The 9,814-nt window shown below is 46.2% G+C and overlaps 1 protein-coding gene across 1 annotated transcript; it reads left to right on the forward strand.

Moving 5' to 3' along the window:
• Positions 1–258: 258 nt before the first annotated feature.
• LOC133737087 (palmitoyl-monogalactosyldiacylglycerol delta-7 desaturase, chloroplastic-like) lies at positions 259–2,808 on the forward strand. Its single transcript, XM_062164710.1, has 5 exons — positions 259–522; positions 648–788; positions 868–1,008; positions 1,137–1,243; positions 2,607–2,808. Exons 1-5 carry the CDS (start codon positions 259–261, stop codon positions 2,806–2,808), a joined length of 855 nt encoding a protein of 284 aa, XP_062020694.1.
• Positions 2,809–9,814: the final 7,006 nt, after the last annotated feature.

Raw genomic sequence — 9,814 nt, forward strand, 5'->3', positions numbered from 1 at the left:
TACAGCTACCTTAATTCCCAGCGATGTTATTAAATTTGCATTAAGACTAGCTATCTTCTCTTCTTTTCTTTCTTTTTTTTTTCTTTATTTTTTTTTCCCTTGTTGTTCTATATATATGTAGTGGCCTGGCGCGCAACAAATTCATCATCAACTTATTTCTCATACAGATTAAGTTCATCGATTACAAATATATACCTGGCCTAGAGAGTAGTGCAGCAACTGATAGCCAGAAATGGTGGCCTTGTGGTGAGTATTGCGATGACTCCCTTTGTACAACTTTGGGGGAGACCATGGAATTTGGTAGACATATCCTCAGCGGCTACTTTACTGGCCCTCTACGGCCTCTGTTTGTTTGCTCCGTTTCATTTCACCTGGGCTGCCTTTTGGGTGGCTGCCGCACTCTACATTCTCACAGGTTTGGGAGTCACTCTGGGTTTCCATAGACACCTTGCGCACAAGAGTTTCCAGCTTCCCAAATGGCTCGAATACTTGTTTGTCTATTTTGGGGTTCTATCACTTCAGGTACGTATTTCTTTTTTTTTTTTTGAAAGGCTTCAGGTATGTATTTCTATGTGCTACTACTTTTTGTCTTTGTTCTCTTAGTACAGAACAAACGCTTGTGTTTAATTTTGATGGTTTATTTGCAGGGAAGTCCGATAGAATGGGTGAGCACACACCGGTACCATCACCAGTTTACTGACACAGAGAGAGACCCTCACAGCCCCTTGAAGGGTTTCTGGTTTAGTCATATGGGTTGGATCCTTGATAGCACTTCTCGGTATCGAAAAGTAAGAAGTAATTAATTAAGGTTATATAATTTAGTATGAAAACTAAGTTGAGATTAATGTTATATATGAATTTTGTCAGTATGGAGAACTGAAGAACGTTGAGGATATGAAAAGGCAGTGGTTCTATAGATTTCTTCATCGTACATACCCCGTACACGTATTTGTTTCTGGAGCATTGCTCTATGCCCTAGGTGGACTACCCTTCTTTATTTGGGGAACGGTATGTACTAAATTGCAATTACCTCACTTCATCATACACACGGCTCGAATCCGGAGTCCATTTTATTTCGGATAGAAACAGTTGAAAATCGAAAACAATTAATCCATTAGTTTAGTGAATGATTGTAGGGAGTGAGGATAGTATATGTTTTCCACTTCACTTTGCTAGTGAACTCGGCCGGTCACATATGGGGAAAACAAGTATGGAACACCGGCGACTTGTCAAAGAACAATTGGTATGGATTTATTCGATCTTGCTCCCCTACATTCAGATTAATGAATGAGAAAAATTGTATTTCCAGAAATCAATGAGTAATAATATGTATAATTTTTTGTGTGTGGTGCTATTCACACACCTATTTTCTCTATTCACACACCCTCTTTATTTTTCTGTTACTTTAATTCAATTTATTTTTACAAATTACGCTAACTACCCTCCCTCGCAATTCTGATTATTTTTCTTTTTTCCTTTCTTCTATTTTTGCAAGTCAATCATTGTCAAATTCTAAACCCTTATTTTTCCGCAGACGAGAACTTCAAAACTCTTTGTGATTCCTTCTTTTCTTTTCCATCAAAAACTTCTCTAGCATAGTCGTTCCATGTCTCTAATGTGATGTTGAAGTTCAATTATGGCAAAGCAAGCAATTTTAGACCCATCTTTAGAGAAAATGTTACAAATGATCTGCAATGGAAACATGGAAGAACAATATGAATTTAGTGATCATTCGAGCCCCTTTGAATCCATCATTCCTCATAAGATTCTAACTCAAGTTATTTGGTGTATTTTAATCTATTGCTCTCGATTAGTTTCTCAGCGATTTGGTGGATCTAGGAGCTTTAAATTTGTGCGTTCTATTCGTCTTAGTTTGATTTTGGTATGGGCAGCGTGTTAATCATGGTTTTAACTTGAGTTGATTGATAATTTTGAAGTCGTTGACGCTTTTATTTTATTTTTTATTTTTTTCTAGATACCTCATCGCATATATAAATTGGTATCAAATTTCCAAATTTTTTTTTCCTGTCAGTTTTAGCTTAATGTTGAACTTTTATTTATGGGTGAGTGTTCTTTCAATACAATTATCTAAAATACACTATATTAAGAGTTTCACGCCATTGATTATGCGTATTTCTGCATTTGTCTAGCCCCTCAGGTAAGTCTTGTTTAATTAATTTTGAACTATACTCCAATTTTTTTTTGTACCTAGAAAATTTTCAAATTTGTAGATTGTGTCTGGAAATGGCTTATTGCCAATCTATAAGAGACGAGAAACTTTAATAAGCTAGGTGCAATATTGGAACCCCAGACAACGAAGGAGTAAAACATGAATCTTACTCCCCCTACTCGTATGAGGACAAACTTTGCAATTTAGATGATAACTGATTCATGATTGACTTGCTAAATAGAAAAAAGAAAAAAGAAAAATCATCAGAATTGCAAGGGAGGGTAGTTAGGGTAATTTGTAAAAACAAATTGAATTAAAGTAATAGAAAAAAAGAGGGGGTGTGTGAATAGAGAAATAGGTGTGAATAGCACCACCTTTTTTTTTTTTGAAAAAATAATTTTATTTTTGTTGCTTAAATTAAAATTGAACAAAATAGGTGGTTGGGATGGATCGCACTTGGAGAAGGGTGGCACAACAACCATCATGCATTTGAATACTCAGATCGACAAGGCCTAGAATGGTGGCAAGTCGACTTCACTTGGTATGTAATCCGAGCTTTTCAAGCAATTGGGTTGGCAACTGACGTCAAAACTCCGACTGAATCTCAGATGCGTCGCAAAGCCCTTAAGAAGTACTGAATTGAACACCAATATATAATTATGTTAATTAGTTGCACGCAATAATTTTCATGCAATTAGTACGTACCTGCTAGATGTCTGTGTTAATTAGTAATGTATCGTCATGGACTATATATGAAACGAGTGTTCAAGCCCTTTCATTTTAAGAAATTTGTCTCCATCTATCTCTGCATGAACGGAGTTTTTAGTGACTTTAATGAAGGCTTTATTTTGAGCCCAATAAAGTGGCAAAACTCCGCACAATTGTCAGCTATTTTTTATTTTTTATCTTTTATCTTAAAGTATTGACAACGTTCACTCTAACGTTGTTGTTTTGAAAGTATTTGACAACGAGTGCGCTACACGTTGTTTTGAAAATATTTAACAACTTGCAAATGACAATGTGCAAAGTGAGTTGTTGATAACCAAATTAACAACTTGCAAATTACGCATGTGGTGGTAAACAGTTTTTTACCTTTTCCCGTTGTGGAAGACTGTAAGTAACAACGAGCATTTATAGCATGTTGCATGTAAATGTGAGGTTGTCGTAGACATACTACTTTTCTTGTAGTGTATATTGTCTATCAAATAAAACTCAAATGCTAAACTTGTTTGAACCCAAAATTAACATTTTTTTTTCTGACAAGGGCGTCTCGAGAGAATCCGGGCTAATATTCGTGGCCCAAGCCATATATTTTCCTTAAGTTCGAAATATATTATTTAGAGGCTAAATAAAGCCTACTTGAAGGCCAAGCAATCTTAAAGCAAATCTGAGTATTCCTTGATTTACTATTAATTATCAAATATTTGATAATTAAAGTGTTGGTTTGCTTACCAGGATTGTGCAGGAGGGAAGGATTTTGACGTGCAAGCGGCGGCTATTTGGAACTATGGCATGGGCTCATATTGATTAAGGAACAATAGATGTGAGCCTGAGCCATGCAAGGAATAGATGGTGTGGGCTTGCAGCCGCAGTCATATTGTAATCAAAGGTTACTCATATAATCTTGGGGAAATGATCATTTACCCAATTTCAGCTTAAAAATTGCCCACTTGCTCCACTAACAGTTTTTTAATCTCATTTACCCAAAACACTCTAAGGGATTATTTCCCTAATACCCAATTGATTCTTTTTTTATTTGTACATACATGTACATTTACAAGCATAATTAGCTGTAATGGGCTACGCTCATTGTACCGCCAGAGGTACTAATTCCCGCCAAAGGAATAACATGCAGATACACAGCCAGGCGGGCAACAGCCTGAGCTTCGGATCACCACCAGATCACCGCCGACGCGCCGCCACGCGCCGTGCCAAGATAGCATTAGTAGCTCCCAGAGCTGGGGACTGAAGTACATCAGTCCCACATCGAAAACAAAGAGATGATCAACCTCTTCCTCAATTATAAAAGGTTCTCTCCTCCCTCCTCATTAATTATGCATTTAATACTTACCTACTGTTACTTTGTCAACATAAATACATTGACTAACTTAGGCATCGGAGAGTCGAAGACCGCCCAACGCGGTCTCCCTCTGACGCCCTCTGTATTTTACTTGACAGGTAGCGGAAGCTTTGAGAACGTCACAAGTATTGATCCGCCCACCGGATCAGCGTTAACAAAGGTTTAGCTACGGCTGAACTTTTAGACATTAACATTGGCGCCGTCTGTGGGAATCCTTGAACGAAAGGTCATCCCACCACAATCACCATGACTAGCGGTAGCGGGGGAAACGCTGAAGAGCAGGCAGATCAGTCCGCCATTCCCCAACCCCCTGACCCAGCGGTAGGCGTTAACCGCGCACTATTCACAACCCCAGCCAACAACCCCGGCGGTGAGGCAAACCCAAGCAGCAGCCGCCCGCCGGGCCAAGATCTCACCACTATGTATGAGCTGGCGCTGGCGGACCTTCACAAGGCAAACAGAGAGCGAGAGGAGGAGCGCAGAGAAAAGGCTGAGGCCCAAAGACAGGTGGCTACGCTGATGTCACGTTTTGAGGAACTGAAGAGGACGTTGGAGGCCACCGCCAATCCAGCGCAGAGAGAGCAATCACGCAGCACCAGGCGTAGTCGGCCCAGCACCGGCACATTGGTACCAGGGCTAGTCATAGAGATGCAGGTACCGCTGAACCCACCTGAGCTATTGGGGATGGGACCACCGCTTATCCCCCAACTAATGTTGGAGCAGGAGGCGGAATCACTACTGCACACCAACCGCTCGGAAGCTAGGGCGAGGACTGAAGGCAATCCGCCTGCGCCAAGGCGCAGGCAGGTCCAGCGGAATATCCAGGCTGGTTCCGCCAGCGATGCAACCGCCCAGATATTGGAAAGGATGCAACAGCTGGAGCAGAGGGTTATCCGGGCGGAGTCGGGCGCCCCAGCGCCAACTCAGAATCCACTTTTCGCTTCCAGACCTGGACCCTTCACCGCTGCAATTCTGCAAGCTATCAGACCAGCGTATGCAAAAACCCCAAAGATGTCACATTACAGCGGCATGTCTGACCCCTTCGTCCATATGGACACCTTCAAGAAGGTCACCAACAACAAGGGATTTGACAACGCCACCCTGTGCCACTTATTCAGCGAAACGTTGGATGGTGAGGCAATGAACTGGTTCTTCGAATGTCCGCCGGGGTCCATCAGCTCATTCCATGCACTATCACACGCCTTCCTCTCTCGGTTCATCTTATTGTCCGCCGGACATCACAACACAAGTCAGCTGTTCAGCGTCAAGCAGGGGGAAGACGAATCACTGATGGCATTCGTCACAAGATGGCGAGCGGCAGCGTCTCAGTGCCGCGACCTAGACAAAACAATGGCATCGGCGGCCTTCAAGCAGGGACTTCTCAAGGGGCCATTTCTCTATCACCTCAACTACAATCACCCAAATGCAGCGTACGACCACGTCATGAGTGAGGCGGTCATTCACGCCCAGGCGGAATTCATCACATATGGAGAAACCCCACCGCCACCAGCAACACAGCCATCCTCCAGTCATCAGGAAACCGCCAACAAAACCCCTTCAGCGCCGCCAACTGTCAAGAAGAGGGAGTGGCAACAGGGCAACCACCAGAACAAGCGGCAGATGGACCAGCACTACAACAAGGGCAACCGCCCAACCCATGGAGATAACCGCAACAAACAGGCGGAGCCCTCTCAGCGGTATGCAGTATTTACTGTCCTTACGGCTTCATACGAGGAAATATACAATCAATGCAAAGATCAGATCCCACCGCCACCCCCACCAAGATACCCAAAAACGGGAAAACCAAGAAACACCGGCAAGTGGTGCAAATACCACGAGGACAGCGGCCACAATACCAACAGCTGCAATGCTCTCAAAACGGCCATTGAGACCTTGTACCGTGACGGCAAGATGGAGCAGTTCAAGGTGCGCCAACCGCCACCTGTGATCGCCAATGTCGAGACTTTGGGCCGTATCAACACCATCGACGGCGGTGCCCCAATCACTAGCATGTCCCACAGGGCAAGGAAGCGCTATGCACGCGCTAATCACCCAAAGGAAGTCTGCAACATCAGCTACGAAAGATCCGCCAAATTCCCAAGGTCAGGTTGGGAACCTATTACCTTCTCAGAGGAGGAGGAGCGCGGAGTGCATTTACCCCATGACGACCCATTCTTGGTCGACGCCATTCTTGGCAGATTTTCAGTGGGGAGAATCTTGGTGGATAGCGGGTCTGCTGTCAACGTCATCTTCAGCGGTTGCTACGACCATCTCAAGCGGAACAAGAAGCTACTTCAGGATCACGAGCCACTGCTCAGCTTCTCCGGGGACGTCACGCAACCGCTAGGGTCAGACTACATGCAGCTGGTTATTGGCACTAGTCCATGTATGGCGGAGGTACATACGGAATTCATAATTGTCGATTGCTTCAGTTCGTATAACGCCATCATTGGACGACGAACACTCAACAAGCTCAAGTGCATCATCGCCGGATACATGCTTCCCATGAAGTTCCCCACGCCCAACGGCACGGGCTGTGTGAGGGGAAGCCAACAGTTGGCACGAGAATGCTATTCAACGACTATAGCGCGGTCAACACACCGCCATGAAATTCTGACGGTGGGTAATCGGGCACCGCCACCAAACATCTTTGAGGATCCTAGAGATGAGGAGAAGAAGTATGTCAAGAAGGAGTCGGTCAACCCGGAGACGTCGTTGAAAGTTGTCTGCATCTCGGACGAGCACCCTGAGCGGACGGTCCGCATAGGCGCCCAGCTAGACCCAGAGGTAGCGGCAGAACTCACTCAATTTCTACGTGACAATGCTGCCGTCTTTGCATGGTCATACGCGGGCATGCCAGGTATCTCTCCTGATATCATCACACATAAGTTGACCATCAAACCATCCTTTTATCCCATCAAACAGAAGCGGAGGGCCTTTGATGAGGAAAAATACCGGGCAATTGGGGAAGAGGTTGCCAAGCTCCAGGGCATCAGATTCATCCGCCAGGTCATCTACCCCCAATGGATTTCTAACTTGGTCATGGTCAAGAAGCCCAGCGGAAAGTGGAGGATGTGTGTCGACTTCAAAAATCTCAACAAGGCATGCCCAAAGGATAGCTTCCCACTACCTCGCATTGATCAACTGGTTGACGCAACCGCCGGACACGAGCTCCTTAGCATGATGGACGCTTTCTCCGGCTATAATCAGATCAAGATGCATCCCGGCGACCAGGAGTGCACCACCTTCACCACCGACAAGGGCCTCTACTGCTACAATGTGATGCCTTTCGGTCTGAAGAACGCCGGTGCAACTTATCAACGACTGATGAACGCCATGTTCGCGGAACATCTCGGAAAAATAATCGAGGTCTACGTAGACAACATGTTGGTCAAGAGCTTAAAGGCCAGCTGACATGTGGCAAATCTCAGGATCATAGTAACCATTCTCCTGGCCTATGGTATGCGCCTCAACCCAGAAAAATGCTTCTTTGGTGTCACCGCCAGCAAGTTTCTGGGTTATATCGTCAGCGAGCGAGGCATCGAGGCTAACCCGCACAAGGTACAAGCCATCCTCGACCTGGCGGATCCTGAGTATAAGGTGCACGTCCAGTGCCTCCAGGGCAAGTTAACCACCCTTTCTCGATTCATCTCCAAACTCACTGATAAGTGTGCCCCATTTTTCAAGCTCCTCAAAATGACTCACAAGAAAGTCATCAACTGGAACCCAGAGTGTCAGGCGGCGTTCCAGGGCATGAAGGAATACTTAGCGGCGGTCCCACTCCTCTCTATCCCTGTGCAAGGAGAGACGCTGTTTATATACCTAGCGGTATTGGTGTCAGCGGTAAGCTGCGCCATTGTCCAGCGGGAAGGCCAGGATGAACTCCCAGTGTTCTACGTCGGCAGGGGCATGAACGGAGCAGAAACAAGGTATCCTCCCTTGGAGAAACTAGCTCTTGCACTCATCGTTGCTGCCAGGCGCCTCCGCCAGTACTTTCAGGCCCACACAATCCATGTGTTAACCAATCAACCGCTGAGGCAGGTAATGCAGAACCCTGAACATTCGGGACGCCTCAGCAAGTGGGCCATTGAGCTCAGCGAGTTCGACATAGATTATAAGCCAAGAACCACCATGAAAGGCCAGGCGGTGGCGGACTTCATCGCTGAACTCACCGAGAGTCAGCCAAAGCCCGGTACCGAGACAGAAATGGTAACCGCTGAGGAAGCAGCTCCCCCACACTCAGATTGGAAGCTGCATGTGGACGGCTCCGCTAGCGCCAAGGCCAGCGGCGCCGGAGTCATCTTAACAGGACCCAGGGGACTGAACGCGGAGTACGCGTTGAAATTCAACTTCAAAGCTTCAAACAATATGGCGGAGTACGAAGCACTCATCGCCGGCCTACTCCTTGCCATCGACTCAGGTGCTGACAACGTCAACATATTCAGCGACTCTCAATTAGTCGTTAACCAGGTCAACGACAGCTTCCAGGCCAAGGACCAGCAGTTGGCGGCATATTTGGGGTACGTCAAAACGCTGCTCAAAAAGTTCAAATTTCACACCATCACACAAATCCCCAGGGAAAAGAACGCCAAGGCTAATTCACTGGCGAGACTGACAACCGCCCAACCACATCAAAGTCCAGCGGACACAAGGGTGGAATCCCTTGACAGACCAAGTATCACAAAGACCCTGGCAGAGATCTTCAGCATCGAGGTCAATCCCAGCTGGATGGACGAGATTATCGAATACAAACGCAACGGGACATTGCCGGAGGACAAAGTCAAGGCGCGACAGCTCAAGCGAAGAGCAACCCACTACAACATCCAGAATGGCAAGCTTTACCGCCAGGGATTCACTCATCCCAACCTCCGCTGTCTGACCCCAGAGGAGGGGAAGGTCGTACTAGCGGAAATCCACGGCGGCGAATGTGGAAACCACTCAGGCGCTAGATCCTTGGCCAATCGTACAATGCGACAAGGCTACTTCTGGCTCACACTCGGTGATGACGCCCGGCGGATATCGAGATCTTGCCATAAATGCCAACAGTATGCTGATCTCCCACACGCACCGGCAGAGCCGCTGTCAGTCATCATCGGCCCATGGGTTCACTCTACGTGGGGCCTCGACTTAATGGAAAATTCCAAACCGCCAAAGGCCAGTTCAAATACATCATTGTCGCTGTCGACTACAACAACAAGTGGATAGAGGCAGAGCCACTGAAGGCAATAACCACCGCTAAGGTAATTCACTTCCTCTGGAAGAACATCTACTGTCGCTATGGTGTCCCACACACAATCATTACAGACAACGGCACGCAGTTCAACAACAAAGAACTCATCTCTTTTACCGCCAACCTTGGCACCAAATTGAGTTTTGCGTCTGTCGCCCATCCCCAAACCAACGGCCAAGTCGAAGCAGCAAACAAGATAATCAAAAAGCTGCTAAAAAAGAAACTAGACGACGCCAAGGGTTTGTGGGCGGAGAAGCTTCCAGAAGTTCTATGGGCCATCCGGACAACCCCAACTTCCGCCACCGGCGAAACCCCTTTTTGTATGATGTTCGGA

Source organism: Rosa rugosa, chromosome 3 (assembly GCF_958449725.1).
Source record: "Rosa rugosa chromosome 3, drRosRugo1.1, whole genome shotgun sequence".
NCBI classification, from domain to species: Eukaryota; Viridiplantae; Streptophyta; class Magnoliopsida; order Rosales; family Rosaceae; genus Rosa; species Rosa rugosa.

What these genes read in the sequence shown, in the direction of transcription:
- LOC133737087 (XM_062164710.1), top strand. Translation starts at nt 259, where the DNA reads ATGACTCCCTTTGTACAACTTTGGGGGAGACCATGGAATTTGGTAGAC. An exon ending in CCTTCTTTATTTGGGGAACG is followed by an intron (nt 1,009 to 1,136) that starts GTATGTACTAAA and finishes GAATGATTGTAG; the next exon opens with GGAGTGAGGATAGTATATGT. An exon ending in GACTTGTCAAAGAACAATTG is followed by an intron (nt 1,244 to 2,606) that starts GTATGGATTTAT and finishes TGAACAAAATAG; the next exon opens with GTGGTTGGGATGGATCGCAC.